This window comes from Dermochelys coriacea, chromosome 14, assembly GCF_009764565.3.
Source record: "Dermochelys coriacea isolate rDerCor1 chromosome 14, rDerCor1.pri.v4, whole genome shotgun sequence".
In the NCBI taxonomy this organism is placed as follows: domain Eukaryota; kingdom Metazoa; phylum Chordata; order Testudines; family Dermochelyidae; genus Dermochelys; species Dermochelys coriacea.
Genome location: NC_050081.1, coordinates 32150949 through 32175363, shown reverse-complemented (window position 1 = coordinate 32175363; position 24415 = coordinate 32150949). Strand labels below are relative to the sequence as shown.

General features: G+C 43.8%; 1 protein-coding gene and 2 pseudogenes across 2 annotated transcripts; all 3 read right to left on the bottom strand.

Annotated features, from left to right (window-relative positions):
- LOC119842516 overlaps window positions 1-22785 on the bottom strand; it is a 48518-nt pseudogene extending 25733 nt beyond the window's left edge.
- Window positions 571-22798, bottom strand: LOC119843056 (olfactory receptor 1020-like). 2 transcript variants are annotated; one of them, XM_038371956.2, is made up of 3 exons: window positions 22740-22782; window positions 4513-4629; window positions 571-1632 (listed from the first exon to the last, which is right to left on the bottom strand). In XM_038371956.2, the coding sequence occupies exons 2-3, from the start codon at window positions 4516-4518 to the stop codon at window positions 676-678; spliced, it is 963 nt and encodes a 320-aa protein (XP_038227884.1). In that variant the 5' UTR covers window positions 4519-4629; window positions 22740-22782; the 3' UTR covers window positions 571-675. The 2 variants fall into 2 exon arrangements, with proteins under 2 accessions (XP_038227884.1, XP_043352955.1); XM_043497020.1 differs by lacking the exon at window positions 4513-4629 and having other exon boundaries at window positions 22740-22798.
- LOC122456720 lies at window positions 19482-23904 on the bottom strand (annotated as a pseudogene).
- Window positions 23905-24415: the final 511 nt, after the last annotated feature.

Here is a 24415-nt window from a genome sequence, read left to right as displayed (position 1 = left end):
TAAGTGATAAGAATACACCTACATTCTTAGAGTCTAGGCCTTTACAGCCAGGCCTGAATATCTACATCCTAACAGATAAGCGTTCCTTTGCCTGGCTTGCCTGTCGGGCCTGATCTGGCAGGACACCTAAATACCTTTAACACACTGGTGCTAAGTCACTTTTGAAAATGGGCAAATAAGAGGCCTGGGCTGGTGTCCTGCAGCACAGGTTAGAGGGTTTCCTTTTGCTTTTCTGTCCCTTTGGATGAAGCACCCAGACATCAACACCTGCATTACAAAAAATATAAGATTGCAACATCAAAATGGACCTCCAGTGGTAGAAATTGTGCAATTAACTTTAAGTTTCCCACCCTACAAGGAATGGATGCTCAGCATTCCATTTCCATCCATTTAGCCTGCACCTTCCCATTGAGCCTGATCGGTCTGTTCTCTACATTTCGAGTAGCCATCAGTTCAAGTCTCCCACCAGCTGAGTTGTACTCACCTGTGGTATCTAATATTAGTCCTAAAAAACAGGGTAACAGGTTTTTAAGAAGGTCTATGCACCTCCATTTCTCCTAGGAGCATGACATGAAGCCCATTGAAGAGAATAGAAATGTGACCTTTTAACTTTAGTGGTCTGATTTTAGGGGCAGAATCAAACCTATTTCATTTTAACCTAAGGAAACTGATCAGCTAGCATTGTCCAAACCTGCATTTCCTGTGAGCTTTCCTCAGGGCCTCCTTGATCTCTTTGTTTCTCACGCTGTAGATGAGGGGATTGACCAGGGGAGTCAGGATAGTGTAGAAGACAGAGAGAATTTTATTGAAGTCTCTCAGTGTGTTGGTTGTTGGGAACATATAGGCAATCAGTAGAGTTCCATAATAAATAGTCACCACAATGAGGTGGGAGGAGCAGGTGGAAAAGGCCTTTTGCCTCCCAGTGGTGGAAGGGATTCTTAGGATGGTCACAATGATGCAGATGTAGGACATCAAGGTAAGTAGGAATGGGACCAGTGTGAAAATCAAGCAGAGTGTGAAAGTCAACATTTCCATCAGCTGAGGATCATTGCAGGAGAGTTTTACGAGGGGGATAAGATCACAAAAGAAATGGTCAATACCATTGGGGCCACAGAAAGCTAACTGTGATATTGACAATGTTGTTATGCTATTACCTAGGAAGCCACCTATCCAAGCGCCACCTGCAAGCTGGAGGCAAGACCTGCCTCTCATATAGACTGCATAGTGAAGTGGTTTGTGGATGGCTAAATACCGATCATAAGACATCACAGCTAAGAGAAGGCATTCTGTGGCAGCCATAGAACCAAAGAAATAATACTGTGTGACACATGCATTGAATGAAATAGTCCTGTCCTCAGTCAGGAGACTGACCAGCATCCTGGGCAGGATGGTCGAGGTGTAGTAGGTCTCCAAGCAGGACAAGTTCCCCAGGAAGAAGTACATGGGGGTGTGAAGGTGCTGATCAGTCACAACTAGTGCCACGATGAGGAGGTTAATGGCCATGGTTGCAACGTAGATCATGAGAAACAGCAGGAAAAGGATCTGAAGTTCAGGGAAAGTGCTGAATCCCAGGAGGATGAATTCTGTGATGGATGTTTGATTTCCCTGTTCTGGGTTTGCCATGGTACACGTCTACGGGAAAGAAAATAACTCAACATAAATGGACAACATCCACTTAATAAAAGGTTAGCATTGTTTTAATTGTCTCCCTCTGCTGGCTACTGGAACAATAATGGAGTGGAGAATGGAGTCCAGGGGAGGGGAAATGCCATCTCTTGATCCCTGGGACAGATTTCATATCTGAGCAGACTGCAGGTTAAACAAAATGTGAATCTCTGGAAACCTGTGCAGTACCTTGACAGATGGCACCAAGCACTCAAATACTATTGTGATGGGGCTCAGATACAACAGTACAGACACACAGAGGAGACATTGGTATTGGTAAAGATATTGGTTCAAATAGTCAAATACATCACTTCCTGGTGTCTAAAAGCAGAACAAAATAGGCTTGAGTTCCACTGCTGAAATGGGTCAGGATTTTATGGGAAGTCACAAAAAAAGAAACCAACCAAGCAAATAGGGCTGGGAATTGCAATGGGTGGGCCGCCAACTGCAAGTGAATTGCAAGGGAAATGGGTAGCCTAATTCTATTAGTGCCCTTTGAAAATTGTATCCTAAACAATCAGGACTACCTGTCTATCCCTGATAACATTTTGTAGTTCTGCAGTAGGATACTCTACATCCAAAGACCCAGCGGGGTGACCATCTTCTACAGAAAAGAAAATCTGAAATTTCTGCAGTTAGCCCCAGTGGTAGAAATGTTACTACTGACCATGCATCTGATGAAGTGAGCTGTAGCTCATGAAAGCTTACGCTCAAATAAATTTGTTAGTCTCCAAGGTGCCACAAGTACTCCTTTTCTTTTTGCGAATACAGACTAACATGGCTGCTACTATGAATACTGACAACACTTACCCAAACTTTATTTAAAAAAAAAAACAGCTAGAAACCACCAATTTAGCTAAAGATTTACACTCTTTTGCATGAATTTTTGTTTGAAATTTGTAAGAAACATTTTCATATTATAGAAGTGGAGAAGCTAATTTCATGGGCAATTCCATGATTTCAAATGTTGGTTTTCATTCTAATTGACTTTCAAATATAAATCTAGAAAAAAAACACATTTAGATTACTTGTTTTTTAATATTTGTATTGTATTTTATTTGTATATTTTAAAGTAAATTTTTTTTAAGTTTCATTTTATAAAATATAAAATAACTCTTTAGGAAATAGAGTTTCCTAGAAATAAAATATGTTCCCATGGGAACATAGAAAAATATTTCATCAGAATTTTTTTTATCAATCAGCTCTACCTTTTATTCTCCCCCCCTTTATATTTGGTTTAAAAGATATGAATTCTCCCTTTGTTTGTGGCTGTTGCATCTGCCATTACTGTCTCTTGCCATTACTAATCCAAAGAGAAGATGGAAGAGGCAATATATTTTTATTGGACCAATTTACTAATCCTTATTAACTGCTAAGTAAGGACCTGATTCTGCACAGAGTTATTTTTACAAACCAGGAATAATTCTGTTCAGTCTGAGCCTTCTCTTGGATGTCAAAGACAAAATTTCCTACTGACTTCAAGGATGGGACCCTTTGATTTCAAAGGGATTTGGATAGCTAACGCCTTTAGCCTTCTTTGACACAGTTTGGCTTGGCAGGATTTGATTTCCATTGACAGACATCAGTAAATGTTGATATCAGCCGACACAGCGAAACCAACCAAAAAAATATCGGTAACAGACATCATTAGTGCAGCCTCCCCTCTGCACTGTGCTGGCAGGGATGGGAGTCACTGGCCCTGTGGCTGGGCAGGGACCCTCTGCCCCCAGAGTGAGTGGGTGGGGCAGTGAAAGCAGAGGTGCACAGGGCTCCCTGTATGGCTGTGGGGCTGGTGACACCCATTGCCTGAAGGCACAAGGTGCAGGACAGGCTGCGGTCTTAGCAAGCCAGAGCTGAGACCCTGAGCCTGGGCTGTGAGATGGAGGAGTGGTCTCTGGCTATGAGGGAGGCCACCCTGCTGCTGGATGGCTTCTGCCCACAGATGGAGCCATTCAACAGGGTGGCCTTTGCCACTGCCTGGGGCTCATCATTCTCCCCCTCTTCACAGTCTGGGCCAAGGATCTCCACTGTGCCAGAGCAGCCACCTTCCCTGCCCCTTACACCCTGGTGTCTTAGACCCCTTGGCAGTGCATGAGCCACCAGCATCTCTGCTGTCACTGCTAGGAGTCTCCTGCAGCCCTGCCCTAACCCTGATCCCAACCCTACCCTGCACTGTATTTCCTGCAACTGTAAAAAAAATACTTAAAAAGTTAGAAAAAAATTAAAAAAATCCCAATATTTGTGCCCTTTAGATGGTTAAAAGAAAAAAGTCAAATGCTGCAGTGAGGTGGGAGCTGCCATGAAGAGTACAATCCTGTATTTAGTAGGGAGGACAGTTTAAAGTGGAGTGAAAGACGCTCCAGTGTTTGAAGATCTCAATTTGGACTTGGCAGATGTTGGTTCAATTCCCTCCTTTGTCACAAACTCCTTTGTGACTTTCAGGGCAGGATTTCCAAAAATCCACATTGGTGCCTGAGTAGGTGCGGTACCAAACTCCCCATCGATTACAAACCCCACTAGGAGTATCTGCTGTCTTTAGGTGCTGAAATACCTCTATAAAACTGTCCCTCTGGGCATCAGGTCCCCATCTGTGAAGCAGGGGCAATAGCACTTCACAGGGAGGTGGGAGGATAGCTACATTCAGTTCTGTGAGGTGCCCAGATACCCTGGTGAAGGGGGCCATACAAGGAGCTAAGATAGCAGTGACCTGAGAGGTCTTTCCTTCTTCCACATTCTGTTGGGTTGGGAGTTTAAGATCATTGCCAAATTCCCCTTAGGTTCCAATGGAATTAGTTACCTAGCAAATTTACATGGCTTCAAGAAGCAGGGAAGAAAAGGTTGATTTACCTCCATCAGCAGGTGGAGTCTGTCACCTCCTCACTCAGGATTTCAGACACCATGATCCAGGTTATTCAGTCCATCTTCTCTCCCCACTGCATTCATGTGCTTTCATGTTCCCAGTAACTAGAACAGAGTGCCATGGTAGCCCATCTAGGCTGTTGTATCTGATAATGTGCTCTGTGCTTCATACCATCCACCAAATGGGGAGGGTCTTTTCTGATTCACTAAATATCCTTCTGTGGGAAGGTGCAGTCTCTTGAGGCATGTTCCCCACAGCAGATGTAACAGGCAAGAGAAAGTTATTAGGTTATCTGTAGAGTCAAATTTCTAATCTCAAAAGGAAAGTTCTGGAGAGGGAAGAAACTTTTAATCCTAAAAATCACTCTTTGGTGGGTGAATGTTATGTTGACAGTCAAGAAATAACACTAATTCTAGAAATAAGGTTTACAGTGGAGATTTTCCTAGATTCATAGATACTAAGGTCAGAAGGGACCATTCTGATTATCTAGTCTGACCTCCTGCACAATGCAGGCTACAGAATCTCACCCACCCACTCCTATGAAAAACCTCACCTATGTCTGAGCTATTGAAGTCCTCAAATTGTGGTTTAATGACTTCAAGGAGCAGAGAATCCTCCCTCAAGTGACCTGTGCCCCATGCTACAGAGGAAGGCGAAAAACCTCCAGGGCCTCTTCCAATCTGCCCTGGAGGAAAATTCCTTCCTGACCCCAAATATGGCAATCAGCTAAACCCTGAGCATATGGGCAAGATTCACCAGCCAGATACCCAGGAAAGAATTTTCTGTAGTAACTTGGAGCTGCCTAAGTGATTTAGACACCAAGTTCCCATCTGGTTCCCTTAGGCAGCTTTAAAAAAGCTGCTCTTGCACTCTAAACAAAACCCCATGTTGCCCTCAATAGCAAAACACAAAAGTACTCAGACCCCATCCAATATCAGATAATTAGTTCATGGAACATTTTTTAAAAAGTGTCTATGTGATTTAGGAGCCTAAATCCCATTTTCAGAAGTGTCTTAGTTACTAAGGCTAGCACCTGAAGAGTCACTGAAAGTCAACAGGACTTAAGCAAACTTCAGCAGTGATATAGAAGCCTAAGTGTTTTTGAAAATATTACCTAATTTTTGCTCAGGTAAAATGCAGGTACAACAAGGTGTTTTACACATTTAGGTTGGGATTTTCAAGGACATGGGGAGGTAATGTACACAACTGCCACTGAATTGCTATGAGAGAGTTTGGCACTTAACTTCTTTAGGCTTCTTGGAAAAGCCCAGACCATGGAAGCATGAAGGTCAGACCCAAGTTTTTTTCCCAAAACCCTGAAAAGTTTGAGTCACATGGATCTTCAGTGCCACAGCAATTACACAAATTAGATAATCTTGTACAAAAATACAGACCTCTAGTTGGTCTGAGTGTTTGTATAACCTGGTCCTCTATGGGATGTAGTTAGTAATGTTCTGTTGGTTATCATTCACACTAGCCAGTTCATGGTCCTCTATGGGTACAGTGAATATCATCGTTTCATCTGTGTGTATTATACTATATTCTACAACTTGAGTCTAAAAAAGTGTTTTTTTCAGCATGAAGTTTGACATACTGTCACTTCTTGCCCTGAAGGAAATGTTTCAGCCTTTACGAAAGAGTACAAATATCTACTTATTTCTGAATGCAAAACAAACTTTGCTATTCCCAGTCCTCTTCTAGCATAATTTGCTCCCTAACCTCTTAAGGTCTGTCGAATTTATCACTACTATGAATAATGGTATCTCCCAAGCTTTGTTCTTCATAATGTCCAGTGCTGAATATTTGTGGCTCACATAATTGTGTTTTTAAAGAGATTTTTCCTTTTGTTTTTAATTAATCTGACAAATATAGTAGATATGGATGAAATCTTATTGCTTAGCTTTTGAAAGATACTGGCTGAATGCAGGACTAGAATATACAATATAGGGATAGACCTGAATCTTCACAAAGCTTGGTTTACATTTTTAATTCAAGTTTTAATCCCAAGTTTATCAATTCTTAACACTTAAAATATTGTTTAACTAAAATCACTGTTTTAGTATTTAGTACTGTCTATTTGTCATTCCCCAGAATCAGCTGCCATCTAGAAATCATAAGAATGGACACCATAGGCCAGAAAATCTTGGCTGTCCCCTAGTGCACATCACAGTATGGCTGCCCCATCCCCACCCCTCATTCTCTGCTGGCCATTATACAGTATAGCTCAAGTGCCTAAGGAGCTTAAAACCCTTTTTCATAACTTACTGATGGTTGATGAGATTTGTTCCTAAGTGCATCAGTTCCTTTTGACTGAGATTTAGGGGCTAGATCCATCAGAAGACTTAAGCACCTCAAGTGAAATGCTGAAATCCAACATTCCAATGGCACTGAGGACCTCCAAAGCCCTGCTCAGCTGCCACTTAACCCTTTGGGTCCCTAACCTCCCACTGAGCCTCAATGTCCAGCATGGAAATCTCCTCAGCATCTGAATTTCCATCATTAAGTTCCCCTAATTGTCCAAGTCCATGGCAGTTAGCATGTGCCCTTGCACGTCTGTCTAGGTGCTGAGGCTCCTCTCCCATACACAAGCTGCAGGAGGATCCCCACCTTTTTCCACCTGTGGGCCTGATGCAGACATGCTCAGAGAAGACCTAACTCTGCACAACATGGCAAAGGGGAAAATGGCAGCCTCCCTTTCAGCCTTGGCTAGGGCTCTCAGCCAGGGGCAGGAGATGCAGGTTGAACTCTTCCTTGTGCAGAGAAGGGATTAGAACCTGGGTTTCACTCTTCAGAGGTGGGTGGCCTAGCTACTGAGCTATGGGATGTTCCAATAATGGAGCAGGGGGGTGCTTGCAGTCTTACCTGCTGAAGCCGTTCCACCATGTATAAATAACTTCACATGTACTGGGCCAAAGGGTAAGGGGGGATGACTCTACAGCCCAGTGGTCAGACCCCTGTTCAAACCCTGCTCCACAACAGGCAGAAGGGAAAGAACCCTGGTTTCCCACTTCCAAGGTGATTACCCCTGCTTGAGGGGGGTGTCACAGCTGAGAACCCCATACACAGATTCTCTCCTCCCTCAGGCTGAGATTTAGGCACACATTGGTCCCTCATAAGAGCAGGGCTTAGGTCATATCCAGCTCTTCAGCATTCCCTATGGGCTCCCTGCTCCCTGGCTTTTGTGGATCCCTTTCTTAGGTCCAGATTCTCAAAGGGACCTTGCTCCTACCTTCCACTGAAATCAGTGGGAATTAGGAGCCCCAATTCTCCCTGTGCAGCCTAAGCACCTAACCTGAGCTGTGGGATCACTGCATGGCAAGGTGTTTAGAAGCTGGGTATCACCATGCTTAAGTCCCTTTGTGGATTGAGGGGCAGATTTTTAGAAGTGTTTAGTGTGATCCTAGGACATCTTGATGACAACTGGCAGAGGACACTGATCCCATGGGTTCATCCAAAGCTATCACATATCTCTAATGTCACACTGGTCATCAGAATCATTGTGAGATGTATGCACAGAAAATGTGAGGAGTTGTGTATTTGCTGGACATTATGTTCTCTAGGCCTTGTAGTTTCACTCACAGGAGGACACCTTGAGATAAACTTTTCCAGACATTAGGTGGGAACCACTTATCACCCTGGTGCACCACTGTGCATTGTCTACATATCTCAGGTATGACTGGTTCCATGGTACATGTACCTGAGATACTTAGATACTTTCATCCTATGACCAGCCAATCTAAACTCCTCCATAGATTTTCATGACAACTTCAACCACTCATCCATCAAACTCTTTAGAATACTCACATCAGCATCAGCTTCTTGGACAGCACAATCATTATCAACAGAACACTACAGACAACCATATTAAAAAAGCCAATGGATCACCACACCTACTGTCATCTCCAGCAACCATCCCAGATAACAAAAAATCTGTTATCTACAGCCAGGCACTTGGATACCACAGAATATGCACTAAGGAGGAAGTCTGGGATATACACCTTAACACTCTTAAGAGTGCCTTCACCAAAACAAGGACACTCCAAAGAAGTAGATCACATCATGGAACAGGCCATTCAAATACCCTGATAGAACTGGCTTTAACATGGTGGGAAGGGACCCCCTCCTGCCACATACCCTGTATGGGTTCCAGTGTGATGTGGTAGGTGACAACCAGGAATATGATTAAACAATTACAACCCATACTCAACTGGTACCCCATCCTGAAATAAATCTTTGAGCTCCCTCTTCAGGTCTTCAAACAACCTCCCCCCACAACCTCATCATAAGAAGCAAACTCCCACAGACCAGGAGACACTAACTCAGAGTGGCACCAGACCCTGCCAGAACAGATGCAAAAATCTGTAGTCATATCTCCACTTTGTGATTAAGAATACCCCTATCCCCCCACACCTTTCAAGATCCATGGGTCCTACAAATGCCTATCACATATGGCGTACCTCATCCAGTGCACTAAATGCCCCCAAAATAATTGGGTAAAGCCAGACAGTCAATCACTATGCTCTTGAATGAACTCAGGAAAAAAAGTGATAAGATACCATATGCCAGTGGGCAAACACTTCACAAAGCAATCACTCCATATCTGACCTATCAGTCCTTGTCCTCAAGACAAGTCTGGGGGCTTAAATTCATAACTTTGCTAGATACTAAAAATCCTGGACTGAACAGAGACATTGGATTTGTGGTCTATTACAACAATATGTAACCCACTTAACTCCCCTCCCCCCTTTATTACTGAGGTATTAACAGGCCACTTCACCTTGTCTGATCCCTTGAAAAGTGTTCACTACTTATGCTGAACAATCTGTTCCACCTTGTATTTAACTGGTGCTTTGGTTATGTCTCTCTGCAATTAAACACCTGTAGCTGGCCTGTGTCAGCTGACTGCCTATAAAATTGCAATGTAGACATTTGGGCTCAGGTTGGAGCCTGAGCTCTAGGTCACTCTCCCCTCATGAGGTTTAATTGCAGTGTAGACATCCAGTCAGGAATGTGCTCAGAGGGTAAGAAGAGCTCTAGGTAAGCTTGAAAGTGTCTCTCTCACCATCAAAGAGATCACCTCACCCACCTTGCCACTCTATCCTGGGACCCACATGGCTACAACAAACATAGCATATGTTAAGTGTTGGCATTTGAAAGCAGTTTCCATTAATCATAAAGAAGAAGTTTGCATTTTTTTTTCCAAACTTTTGGTGATTGTCCCTAGTGGTTTAACAATAAAATGGTGTCATTACCCCTCCCCCCGCCACACACACACAAACACACACACACACACACACACTAATTCCTCATCTATTTTGCCACTCAGTGACTTTCTAAAACTTCCTTAAAGTTTGAAAAAATTGCAAAAGAGTGGCAAAGTAACAGACCTGAATTTTTCTTCCCTCTAACTTCTTCAAAGTTAGAGAAGTTCAGAGTGAGAAAAGGAAAAAAGGATAAAAAGGAAATGTGGGAAAAAACCCTTAGACATGACAGCTGGCACATTTTCAGAATCATGCAAGTTTATATCCCTTCTAAAGGAAGAACTTTGCTCGTGTGGATATTAATGGAGATATTGTTCAGTTTTCAGAATGTCACTAAACAAATTGAATCAATATCCATTAGCAGAGAAATCCAAAAGTTAGTGGTGATCATATAGCAACATAAAAACAGATTTGCATGGTACAGCACAAATAAAATCAAACAAATGCCTGCCTAAAAAGGCTTCAGAGGTGAAGTTTTGGACTGGCAAAGCCACATTCATGGAGCATTGGGTTCTGCTGGGGAAGAGGGGACATTTTTGAAGGGAATCCCATCTGCACACCTCCATTTGCCAGACTCCTCCTGGAAAGCTGGCATACCCATTACAAGCCACAAGAGATGGCTCCTTGGAGCTGATTCTGGGGAGCAAGGCTAAATCTGTTTTTAACCAGATGCATCAGGATCTATACACAAATCTGAGTGACTTAGCAGCACATTGCTGCATGGTCAAAACTGACACTTTCCAATGTCACTGATAGAGCTGGGCAAATCATGGGTTTTTCAGTTCACTGGCAATTTCAGAAAAGAATATATATCCAGATCATTTCTGGTCAAACCGAAAAGGACATGGTGAACTGAAAAGTAAAAAAAAAGGTGAAAAAAAACAAGATATTTGGATGTTACCAAAGGTTCCCATTTTGACTGGAAACGTCTCTGGGATGTTACAACAAAAGGAAATGCTTAATTTTGTCCCAGATTTTTTTTTGTTTTGAGTTTCAGGAATTTTGACAAGTGCAAAGCAAGATATTCACAAGCCAGCTGGAGAAGGAAGTTGCTCCCTTATAAGCTTTAGTCCACATCCCAGCTGAGGGCTTTAGCCACTGGAGACCCAGGTTCCACTCCTCCTGTGGCCACACGAGAAGAGATTGAATAGGGATCTTTAATGTTGCAGGCAAATGCCCTGGACACTGAGCCAAGGAGTGTTCGCAATCTTTCCTCTCAGAGACATTCCACTAAATAATTAAGTCATCATTGGGGCATGGACTTCTCACCCACACCCTAGGTGACAGCCCTAGCCACTGGGCTAGTGAGTCACTTTCACAGGCTGTCCCTGACCCAAATGACCATCCATTGTCAGAGTCTTTCATAATGACAACGAATAGTAATGTGGCCAGAAAAGGAGAGTAAAGGCTGGTCTACACTACAAAGTTAAACTCACCTAACTACATTGCTCGGGGCTGTTAAAAATTTCATGCCCTGTCTGATGTAGCTAATCAAGCCTAAACCTTGCTGTGGACACTGCTAGGTCACCAGAAGAGAACTGCAGTTGACCTGGCTACCGCCTCTTGGAGAGGTGGATTTTACTACAGCAACAGAAGACCCCCTTCCATCGCTGTAGTAAGTGTCTATACTATAGCAGTGCAGCTACAGTGGAGTAATTCCAGTGTAGACATAGCCTTAGAATGATTCTGCAGCCTGGCAATTCAGCATCAACCTCCATTGGATGAATGCCACCACCCCAGTTTGTGTTCTTGAGCCAGTATCTGGGTTGGTGGCTGGAAGGAGATGGGGCACTTGAATATAAATGCTTTTAAATTCATAGTTAAAGTTTAACAAATACTGTATTCTCATTATACTGGAGAGTTTGTTTTATCTCCCCCAGATTCAATCCATGGGGGACACAGAAGGGGGAAATCAAACATCCACCACAGAATTCATCCTCCTGGGATTCAGGAATCTCCCTAGCTGCAGAGCCTTCTCTTCCTGCTATTTCTAGTGCATAGTGACCATGACTGGGAACATCTTCATTGTTGTGCTAGTTGTGGCTGATCAGCATCTCTCTCGCACGCACATGCACACATGTACTTCATCCTGGAGAAGTTGCCCTGCTTGGAGACCTGCTATACTTCTGGCCAGCATCCTCAGCAGGAGGGCAGTCTCCTGACTGGGGACAGAACCATTTCTATCAGGCTGTATGACAATTTTATTTTGTTAGTTTTGTTGGGAGCTACAGAATGTTCTTAGCTTCAATATCTTATGATCAGTATTTAGCAATATGCAAACCACTGCACTATGCAGCCCATATGAATGGCAGTTTATGCCTACAGCTAGCAAGTGGGTCTTGGATAAGTGGGCTTCTGGCTGGCACCACACCAATGTCCTTCACGTCACAATTATCTTTCTGTGGACCCAATAAAATTGATCATTTCTTCTGTGAATCTACAAAAATAATAACTCAGCTGCAGAGACACCTACCATCTAGAGGTTGTAACCACCATCCTGGCTGCTTTATTCACTCTGCCCCCATTTACATTAACTCTGGCATCCTATGTTTGTATCATCTCCACCATCCTGAGAATCCCTTCCACCACTGGGAGGCAATAGGCTGCTTCGCTCACCTCATCGGGAGACCATAATCACTGCATCTGCTACCAAAAACCAACACACTGAGAGACCTGAACAAAGTGTTCTGTCTGCTACACGATTTGGACTCCTATGGCCAATCTCTTCATATACAGCCTGAGAAACAAAGATGAAGGAAACCCTGCGAAAAATTGTCAGTAAATGTGTAGATCAGTGGTTCTCAATCTTTTTAGACTCTGTACCCATTTGTAAATGTTTATGGCCTGTTGCAACTCAATAAACAGGCTGTGGAGGAGGCCCTGGGGTGATTTTGGTTGGGTCCTGCCCTCTAGGGGAGTTGGTGTGAGTACTGGGCAGGACCCAAAGTGGTGGCTCCTGCAGCTCCTGTGCTGTGGGGCTGGCTGGGCTTGGCTCTCTGCTCTGGGCATTGCAACCTCTGCGGTTGCAGCGCTGCTCAGGTTTGGCCTCGCCCCCTGACTGGACCAAATTTGTGCGAGTGGAGGTGTGACCTGGCTCATGGGGGTGCAGTGCCACTCACTGAGATTTGGCCTACCTGGACTCCTGCCATCATGACAGCTGGGCCAAACCTGAGTGGTGCTGGGACCCCAGAGCAGAGCTGATACTAGGTGTAAGCAGACTGAGCAATCGCTTAGGGCCCTGAGTGACTCAAAGGTGCCCCCTATTAGTTATTAGTATGTGTGCTGTGGGGGGTTCCTCCAAATATTCCTGCTTAGGGCCCCCAATGGGCTGCACCACTTCTGCCCCAGAGCTTGCAGTGCCTGGAGCAGGGAGACAAGCCCAGGGAGATGAGCCCGTCCCTGTGGGACAGGAGCTGCCATGTGACCTTTGAAACATTCTGGTGACAATTTTTGGTCTTGACCCACAGATTGAGAAACCCTGGTCTAGATTGTCTTTTTTTTAAGTGAGATTTCTAAATTCTCAGACAAAGTGGTGACAAGTGCAGCTGCTTTGCTGTTTGATACTCAGATGCTGTGTAGCCCTTACTTCTCGCTCAGTCTTTGGTCATGTGTGCTTATAACATTTGCAGATATGCAAATATTTAAACAAGTAAGAGGAGTTAGTACTGGGATCATTACAGTCAGAATAAACTTGAACTGTAGTTTACCTGCTGAATTTGGCTAGATAATCATATTTTGGTGAATTGTAGCCAGAGTTATACTGGTATAAGGAATCTTTGCATTGCTATAACTGACAGGTATAAGGGCTTCTGCCAGTATAATTATATTGGTTAAAAAAAATCACACCCCTAATAGACAAAGTTATACTGGTATGAAATCTAGCACAAACTAGAACAAGGTTGGTGGGCAGAGCTATACCTGAAAGTCTTCTTACCTCAGACATGGCTTTTACCAGCCAAAAAGTGATTTTGCTTGTAGCTTATACAGATGGGTTCCCTGAGTGAAATAAGCTATATTAGTAAGAGCACATTTTTTGCTATACCCATGTCTACTGGGGTAGAGGTGTCATTAAAAAAACCTAACCAACATTACTATCCTGGTAAACATTTCTGTTTAGACCTGGCCAGAGATACAACTGTATTATACAATGGCTACTGGGTAGCAGCAGAGGGTAATGAAAGGAGAAAGAAAAGGAGTACTTGTGGCACCTTAGAGACTAACTAATTTATTTGAGCATAAGCTTTTGTGAGCTACAGCTCACTTCAGCTTATGCTCAAATAAATTTGTTAGTTAGTCTCTAAGGTGCCACAAGCACTCCTTTTCTTTTTGCAAATACAGACTAACACAGCTGCTACTCTGAAAGGAGAAAGGACCATTTTACTCTGGGAATACCCCTAGATGACAGGAGATAAGAGGGAACAGGCTGTTATACTGTGTAATGACTGATAGAGGAGAGTGGAAGATAAGGACTATGAAAAGGGGCAGCTGCACTCTACATTTGCTGCCATTGGGTGGCAGCAGAGAATAAGGACCCTGGTGTTGTGTTACTGGCACCCATTGAGAGCCAAGAGAAAAGTTTCAGAGTAGCAGCCGTGTTAGTCTGTATTCGCAAAAAGAAAAGGAGTACTTGTGGCACCTTAGAGACTAACAAATTTATTAGAGCATAAGCTTTCGTGAGCTACAGCTCACTTCATCGGATGCATTTGGTGGAAAAAGCAGAGGAGAGATTGGACACCTACAGAAAAGCACTCAGCAGTGGTGCTGTGGCTGCTAGATAGCCATGCAGCACAAATGATAAAGACAATATGTTGTGCACTAGATGGCAGCACAGGGCAAGGGATACATATGGGGAGTCTATTGTGGAAAATAGATAGTGAGCAAGACATAAGAAGCCATCAGTGAGAGCTGGGAAGATTCTGTAGAGGGTAAAAAAAGAGGAAAGGATGAACTAAACTTCGGCTTGGAAAAATTAGATTTTTCTTGATAAATGTTGATTTTACCAACCACAAACTGATGAAAAAAATTTCCATTGATGACCATTGAAATTTACAGATCAGTAAAGAACAAAAAAATGCTGCTTGACAACTTAGTTTGATTTAAGAATATTTACTTGGTATATTTTGACACGGGATGTTAAAAATTTGTGTTTTAGCAGTTTAAAGCTTTAACTTTTTGAATCTCAACTACTGTAATTAACTATTGATTGACCCACCCACACAGTATGATCCCCCATAATTTTCTGCAACTGAAAGTGTATTATCCATTGAAACAAATAAAAACTGACTTCTGCCAAGCCTAGTGATAGGTGCCCTTTTCTCTTACATTACTCTCATCTCACCTTGTCCCAGTAACAGATGCCCCACTCCTTTGCTACACTGCTTTGCCATCTAAGGTCCATTAGATGTTGTAGCAGCATAAATGGTATAAAAGTTGCAATGTTGCTACCTAGTGATTGTTACACAATGCAGCCACTTAGAGAAGGGATGTCAATCCGGAGCCCTCTCAGGGGGGTCCTTATTCAACACAACATTTTCATTGCTTTCCCAACACCATCAGCCTGTGTCATGCCATTGAAACCTGGGACCTGAGCTATATAGCACCTGGGACAAGGAGCACCCAGCATCCTTACCCCTCTGAGCATTCCTCCACCCAGAGTCCTCATCTCTCAAGTGGCTCCCAAGTTTGCAATCTGGGAGTTCCCACAAATATCCCACTGTGCAGCACTACACTCAGCCTGTATCCAATGCAACCTCTGAGAGTGGGGAGCAAGTGTTCTATGCATCCCCTCTCCCATAGAGTTCAGGTAGACAATTACCCAGATAGAGTCACTCATGGCCCACAGGTAGAGCATGGAGACATTTTTTCAGTGAATGGTAAATTTGCCTAAAAAAAAAAATGCATTTTTCAGGGCAGTGAAACTATTGAGGAATTAAGGTTGAATTTGGTGAAGAGTTTGGGGGGAGGGAATTGGTCTTGAAATATTTTAAATTCACATTGAAAAATTTCATTCAACTTGAATAAAAATTTTTTCAGTTCGTTTAATTGAGACTCATTTTGGTTAAAAACAAAAACTTACTAATTTAATCAGTTTTGCTGCGACACTTCCTGTAATACCCAGTGCTGTGAAGCACCTCACCACTGCCTGCCCTCAGTGTGAGGAAGACTTGTTTGTACCTACTGGGGGTCAGCTCCCTAACTCCACCAGCCATGGGTGACACAAGCACTCTTCTCTAGGCCTATGCAGGCCCTGGTGTTACTTTACAGTTAGCATTAGGCACATACCAATGCTCAAGGCCTCAGAGCATCCCCCTGGAGTGACCAGCCCCTGGTCCACTGGACACTTGCCATATTCACAGATCTGCTGCTTCCAAAGAACCAGTATACCTGAGCTTACCCATTCCATCTTGGATCACTGCTCTGCTTAACACACAGCATTTACATATGTTTATAGTGAAAACAAATAGTTTATTTAGCAAAGCTTAGAGATTCCGGTAGTAGCAAGTATTGAAACAAATGGTTACCTATAATAAAAAATCATAACATGTATTCTAGAGCCCAAACTTAGTTAACAAGATACATGTGTCTTGTAAAGTATTGCTCCCCCAAAATCCTTGCTGTGCTTTATAGCCAGGCTAGTGGTGACCCTGCTTTCATAAAACAAACACTGTTGTCTCCTAGGTGAAGGACTCTCAACACCCCCTACTGTTTTGTTTCTCTCAGATTTTGAAATCTCTTAACTTGCACCAGACTCATTCTGTAAAGAGGCCTCCATTTGAGGCCCACAATATACAAATGGCCAGACAGGGAGAAAAGCATCCTGTTATCTCAGAGGTATAAAACTATAGGGTTAGACGGGACCACAAGGTTCATCTAGTCTAACGCCCTGCCAAGATGCAGGATTTGTTTTGTCTAAACCATCCAAGACAGCTGGCTATCCAGCCTCCTTTTGAAAACCTCCAGTAAAGGAGCTTCCACAATCTTCCTAGGAGTCTGTTCTGTTGTCCCACTGTTCTTACAGTTAGGAAGTATTTCTGGAGGTGTCACCTCCTGGTGACCTGGCTTAACCCTGAGATACATAATCCTTGTGAAAGTTAGTACTTGTGGCACCTTAGAGACTAAAATTTATTAGAGCATAAGCTTTCGTGAGCTACAGCTCACTTCATTGGATGCATTTGGTGGAAAAAGCAGGAGAGATTTATATACACACAGAGAACATGAAACAATGGGTTTATCATACACACTGTAAGGAGAGTGATCACTTAAGATAAGCCATCACCAGCAGCACCACTAACCCAGGAACCTATCCTTGCAACAAAGCCCGTTGCCAACTCTGTCCACATATCTATTCAGGGGATACCATCATAGGGCCTAATCACATCAGCCACACTATCAGAGGCTCGTTCACCTGCGCATCTACCAATGTGATATATGCCATCATGTGCCAGCAATGCCCCTCTGCCATGTACATTGGCCAAACTGGATAGTCTCTACGTAAAAGAATGAATGGACACAAATCAGACGTCAAGAATTATAACATTCAAAAACCAGTTGGAGAACACTTCAATCTCTCTGGTCACTCGATCACAGACCTAAGAGTGGCTATCCTTCAACAAAAAAGCTTCAAAAACAGACTCCAACGAGAGACCGCTGAATTGGAATTAATTTGCAAACTGGATACAATTAACTTAGGCTTGAATAGAGACTGGGAATGGATGAGTCATTACACAAAGTAAAACTATTTCCCCATGGTATTTCTCCCTCCCACCCCACCCCCCACTGTTCCTCTGATATTCTTGTTAACTGCTGGAATTAGCCTACCTGCTTGTCACCATGAAAGGTTTTCCTCCTTCCCCCCCCTGCTGTTGGTGATGGCTTATCTTAAGTGATCACTCTCCTTACAGTGTGTATGATAAACCCATTGTTTCATGTTCTCTCTGTGTGTGTATATAAATCTCTCCTCTGTTTTTTCCACCAAATGCATCCGATGAAGTCAGCTGTAGCTCACAAAAGCTTATGCTCTAATAAGTTTGTTAGTCTAAGGTGCCACAAGTGCCCCTTTTCTTTTTGCGAATACAGACTAACACGGCTGCTACTCTGAAACTTGTGAAAGTTTGGCTGGATAATTCTTAAGGAGTTATGATAACCTGTGTGATATCAGCTCTCAGTATAGACCTCACATGCTGCCCTCTGGTGAGCTCTTGTGCAGATACCCAACCCAGGGGATCCCTATGAAACTATGCACACCCTGTGCCCTTGGCCAGTTAGCAGAGGTTCCGGTCTCATATGGGCCACCAAGCTGTAAACTTAATGAATCCCTCTGCTCTCACTGGGGAGGTTAAAGACCAGGAGTAAAATTTTCAGAAGTGCCCAAGAGCCAGATTTTAAAATCTATTTAAACACCAATAGGACTTTCAGCAGCATCTTGGGGCCTAAACCCATTTTTGGCATGTTCTGCACCTGGACGCTTTTGAAAATTCCACTAGGCACCTCAATACCTTTAAATACATCTGGCCTCAAGTGACCTTGGCAACACAGGAACACAAGTCTCATTGAGAGGCCATGGGCCTAAGTGCATCCGTCAGTTCAGAAGTTGGGTTTTCAGGGCTAGGTCCACAAAGGGACTCAGGTGCGTAGGGCCAGCATTTAGGCACCACTGAGAGCCTCAAAATCCTGGTTCAGCTGACACCTGATGTCATAGGTGGCTAAATCTCTGCCACTAAAGGACTGTAGGAGCCAGTATCTGCCAGGGAGCATATGCACAGCCTCAGTCTAGGCACTCATCTCATACCTCACCCCCACAGGAGCCTCAAGCTGGATGTGTCCCTGCCTGTCTCACCCACATGGCTCAATCCAGTAGGCATGCTCACAGCATGCCTATCCCCAACCAAAGTGGCTGGGGGGCATGAAGCCTCCATTATAACCCTGATTCCAGTGGCTAGGGCATTCAGCCAGGACATGGGGAGATAGGTCCCATTCCCTCCCCCCTCCAACCTCACACAGGAGGCATTTAAACTTGAGTTTCCCTCTTCTTGGGAGAGTTTCCCTGTGCACTGGTGTGGAGGGCAATCAGATGTGGGGCTCCCTCAAAGTCTCCTGAGGACATTTACACAGTGGAACAAACTAATTAAACATGCATTGGGCCAGAGGATGACTGCAGTCCAGTGGCTTGAACACTCACCTGGGATGGGGGAACCCATAGTCAAATCCCTGCTCCATCATAGTCAGGGGGGACTGAACCTGGGGTCTCCAACAGCCTAGAGAATTCACCCCTCGCCCCTTGGGGTTCCCAGCTGAAAATCCCAAGCAGAGATAGTGTCTAACTCCATGGGAGAGAAGGGCTTAGGCAACACTAATTGATTTTTCCTCTTGGCTAGGTAAGGCAGCTCCTTGCTCTGCATGCTGACCTCAGAGGATCCCTTTCTTAGCTGCCTAATTCTCCCCATGCACCGTATAGGGAGCCTGGCTGCGAACTCAGGGCTGAGGTTCCCACTGGCTGGCATGGCACTGAAACTTACTCGTTGCAACACCAAAGTCCCTTTGTAGATTTAGCCCCAAGTTATTTTAGTGTATGGAATCAAGGTATCTACCCACATTCAGAAAGTAAAATGCAGATCAATTTTATTCCAACAGTCCTGGTATTGATTCCTCTTATACTTTCAAAACTTTGCACATCCTCAAAATGTTATAAGTGCATATCACCAAAAATGGAGAGAGAAATAAGGTCCACATAGCATGAGTATTACACCATTTTGCCTAAAGGAATTAAAGTTTCTGAATTCATAAAAACTAGACAATTTTTTTTAGGGCTTCGTTGACCTCATGGTTTCTCAGGCTGTATATGAAGTGATTGGCCATAGGAGTCAGAATTGTGTACCAGACAGAACACTTTGTTCAGGTCTCTCAGTGTGTTGGTTTTTGGTAGCAGTTACACAGTGATTAGGGTCCCATAGAAAATGGTCACCATGATGAGGTGAGAGGAGCATGTAGAGCAGCCTTTTGCCTCCCAGTGGTGGAAGGGGTTTGCAGGATGGTGGAGATGATACAAATGTAGGATGCCAGGGTTAATGCAAAGAGGGGCAGAGTGAATAAAGCTGCCAGGATGGTAACAACAAGCTCCATCTGGTAGGTGTCATTGCAGCATAGATTTATTATTTGTATAGATTCACAGAAAAAGTTATCAATTTCATTGGGACCACAGAAAGTAAATTCTAACACAAGAAATACTATTATGGGAATAGTCAAAAAACACAATTATCTGAATAATACCTTGTGGTAATGAGTTCCCCAGGCTAATTATACCTTGTATTTTTTTAAATTCCTGTGATTGGTTTTAAACTTGCTGCCTTTTAATTTCACTGATTACTATAATATATCTAGATACAGCACAGTGGGTAAAACACAAGGTGGTGGCCAAAGTAAATCATGAATTTACTTTCATCCAAGAACCAGCTGCTAGCCGGAGGCATAAACTGCCATTCATAAGGGCTGCATAATGCAGTGGTTTGCACATTACTAAATACCAATCATAAGACATTGCAACTAAGAACATTCTGTCGCTCCAAAGAAACCAAATATTGTGAGGCAACCACTGACAGAAATGGTTCTGTCCCCAGTCAGGAAACTGGCCAGCATCCAGGGCAGGATGGTGGAGGTGTAGCAGGTCTCCAAGCAGGACAGATTCCCCAGGAAGTACATGGGGGTGTGAGGGTGCTGATCAGCCACAACCAGCACAATGATGAGGATGTTCCCAGCCATGATCACAAAGTAGATTGCTAGAAATAGCAGGAAGAGAAAAACCCACAGTTTGGGGATATTCCCAAATCCCATGAGGATGAATTCTGTGATGGATGTTTGATTTCCCTGTTCTGTGTCTGCCATAGGATGTATCTGGGGGAAGCGATAAACTCTACAGTACAACGAGAATGATGTTTGTTAAACTTTAATCTACTGATTCAAATGTTTCCTCTCCTTGAGGTCACAGCCCAAATGCTGGGTTGAGAACCCAGGCTGAGGTGGTGGGATTCATACAATGTAGGCTAATGATGAAGTAGGAGGCTGTAGAGTTATTCTCACCCAGTTTTCCTAGCCCAATGAGTATTCATTGTCATCATGACAGACTATGAATTGCCATTATGAATGGCAACAGATAGTCATTGGGCTGGGAATGGAGTATGAATGTGACTCTATAGCCTCCCTAGGATTTGGGAGAACCATGTTGAAGTCAGACTCCAAGGACAGAAGGGAGAAAGCTGAATATTGGTTTGTTTTGGACTTGTCCCCGGCAGAAACCAGCGCTCCTTGACTGTTTTTTTTCCAGTCCAAAACTGGAACTGGAAAGCCTTTTTAGGCAGGTATTTGTTTGATTTCATTTATGCTGTACCATGCAGATCAGTTTTTATGCTGTTATGTGAGCATCATAGTGATACTCTGGGGATCACACAGACAAGTCAGGGGTTCTGTCCCTGCCTGCCCTGCAACCTTGGGTGTCTTAATACTTTGCCAGCTCTGGCAGAGCCCTGACCCCAGTAGCCAGCCCATAAGAATAAAGCTCTTGCCCTGGCTACCATCAGTCTTGCAGGGCAAGCCCCCTCAAATGACACCCTCAAGCCCAGACATTAAGGGGCACCTTTCCCCTTTCTTGACAGATAAGCTTTCCTCAATTCGCACAGACCCCTGCTGGGGTAAAAATAAACATGAGATTTATTTAATAGCAAGGGAAACAAACATACAAGCCATGCAGAAAAAACAGATGCAACATCTACCTGTAAAATTTCAAATTAGATAAAAATCCCTTTTCTAATAAAAGAACTTTCCCAGCATATTCCCTAACTGTAGGGGGATTCAGCATGTCACAGACAGCACCCACCAAGTGACTGTCCCTCAGTTACTGGAGAGATTTCACTTGAAATCCCTTCAACAAGATTTTCAGATTGAGACCAAGCCGGGCGGGGGGGGGGGGGGTATAGACTAGGGTGGTTCATGGTTAGTCAGAGCAGGGGAAATGCCCTCTACTTGACCATCAGGATGTCTCAGTGTTTTCCCCTTAAGGGTCCACCATTTGTCTTTTCCTGGGTTGTAGAATGCCACAGGCATTGAGCTAGTCTCATCTGGGGAGGAGCAGGCAGCCCCCTCTACCAGAATGGCCACTGTGAGGTGGAGCTGAAACTGTAATAACCTGTGCTCTGAACCTATATGCACACTCATAACCACGGTCTCTGTGTGTGTGTGTGTGTGTATGTATATATATATCAGTGATTAAGTTTAGAGCATTACAAGATTTCATCAACAACCTTACTCAACATATTTTTTTTATGTACAACAACCACAATATGCAATAGGTTGGCTTAACTGCTTGTTTTAAACTATCTATTCTCCCCTTGAGGTGGCTGAACCCAGGTTGCCACAATCAGGGATTAACTTTTCAAATTCTCTACCAATAGATATTGTTGATTCAAACTGCTTAGTGAGATTCTGAAACAGCATGATAAAAATAACCATCAAAATCTCCACTAGCAAAGTTATACATTTACAAGGGATAGAAGCTTACAGGATTCAGAAAACATGTCAACAATCATGTCTAAAGTTTGTTCACAACTCCTTGTTCTTCCCCCCATAATTGTGAAAGAGGTACAGAGAGATAAGAGGAAAAATGAAAGTCTGTTATTTTGCCACATGATAATTTTTCAAAGTTTGAGGAAGTTTTGGAAAGTTACCAAGTGACAAAAAGAAAAATAAATAGACAGAAGAGAGCAAGGGGAAGGGACACTAATTATTTTCTAGCACACAGCAGTTTAAACAAAATCACCAAAAGTTTAAAAAAAATGCAAACTTCTTCCTGATTAATGGAAGTAACTTTCAAATGTCAACGTTTTAAATGAAACTAGTTTTCCATTTTCCAATCAATTCTTGTGACCATTAAGGAGAGAGACCTGATTGCCTAGGTAGCGTCTTACCAATCTGTTGCTGAAGCAAAAGGTACTCCTCTCAGCAGTTCTTCAGTCTCTCTAGCAGCTAACTTACCTTGTGGCTGTGCAGCCCTTTTATCTCTGCAGCTGTTGGGAGGCCACTGAGCAGTCCCAGCTGAGCAGGCCTGCAGTTTCCCTATTAACCCTTTAGTGGTATCCCCTGACAGACTGGTTCTGTCTCAGTGCCTGGCAGCAGGATGAGGGATAATGCTCACCCGAGATCACAGGCTATTCAGCCTCCAGTAGATGAGCTTGGATCTCTCAGTGTTGATGACCAGAAGTCAGGTTCTTCTCTCTCACTTCTCTCCAGAAATTGGGTTCTCTCAGTAAAGAGACCCACATGGCCCTGAAGAGACAAGCAGTTGCTGAGATCTCCCTTGGAGAATGTTCTCCTCTCTCTATTGACAGAGCGCACTCGCCTCCTCAGATTTGTATCCTCTGAGGGAGAAGGTTGTGTCTCCCCTGATGCTACTTTTGAGGGGCATTTTCCTCCACTGAGTGTGGGGAGCTGCAGCTGGGTTTGCGACACAGATGGCACAAACACCAGTGCTGTTGAAATCAGCCTGCTTGGCCCAAAGTTCTCTCCTCTTGGGGAGAGTCTTCTAGCCCAAACGGTAATCGCAGCCTGGGCCTCCCAGTGCATTCACTCCCAGGGCAACCCAGTCATCCAGTCCAGTTACTGGTGCCCCACCAGCAATTTATTGGGACAAGACTAAGTGCATGGAGCAGGGATCTTCCACCATAAGCTAGCTTCAGCTGGGGACCCTACATGCTTGTCTACACAGGGAATAATGCCAGTACAAATACACCATAGCAATACTGGCAAAACTCCCCATGTGGAAACATTTATTCTGGACTCAGAGCGCCATTTTCTGGTTCAGCTTATTTTGCTTTGAAAGTGATGCCTGCTACACTGGGAAAAAGCCAGCTTCATCCAGAATAAGGGTGTCCAGATGGGGCATTACACTGGTGTAACTGTCGCTGTATAAGTATGCTGATAACATTCCCCATATAGACAAGACCTACAGCATCAACTTAAGTCGCAAAAAATCTGCATTTAGGTCAGGCTCAGCTAAATCTGATCACTTTCTTCACCTCCGCCATCACTGCTGAGTGAGACCTGAGCAGGCAGGGTCGGGCTCTCATTAGTCATTGTGAGACGGCCCCTCCCTGAGTGTCTCTCTTCATCTCCATCACTGCTGCATTCGATCACTCTCATTTCTGCTCCACTTCCACCTAGTGGTCAGTTCAGTAGTAGCCTATTTAGGGGCATGAGTCCAGTATCAGACACTAGCTGTGTGGGTGAGTAATCTCAGTTCCTCTGGGTGTGTTCAGGATCCCATTCATGAGACAGTCCTGCCTTTCCCAAAGGTACTTATCTGACCCCCTTTGCCATAGTATCTGGGTGACCCACAGTCTATAATGTATAGATCCTCACAACACTCCCATGAGGTACGGAGTGCCTGTTTTCTCCATTGTACAGCTGGGGAACAGAAGCACAGAAATGTCCATGGTCAAACAGGGGATCTCTGGTGGAGCAGGGACTGGAACACAGGTACCCCAAGTAGAACTGAACAAACAGCTGATTTTTTGATTTGGTGGTAGTTCCAAAAATTCAGAAAAGACAATTGCTGCAGGTTGAACCAAATCTGGAATTTTCAACA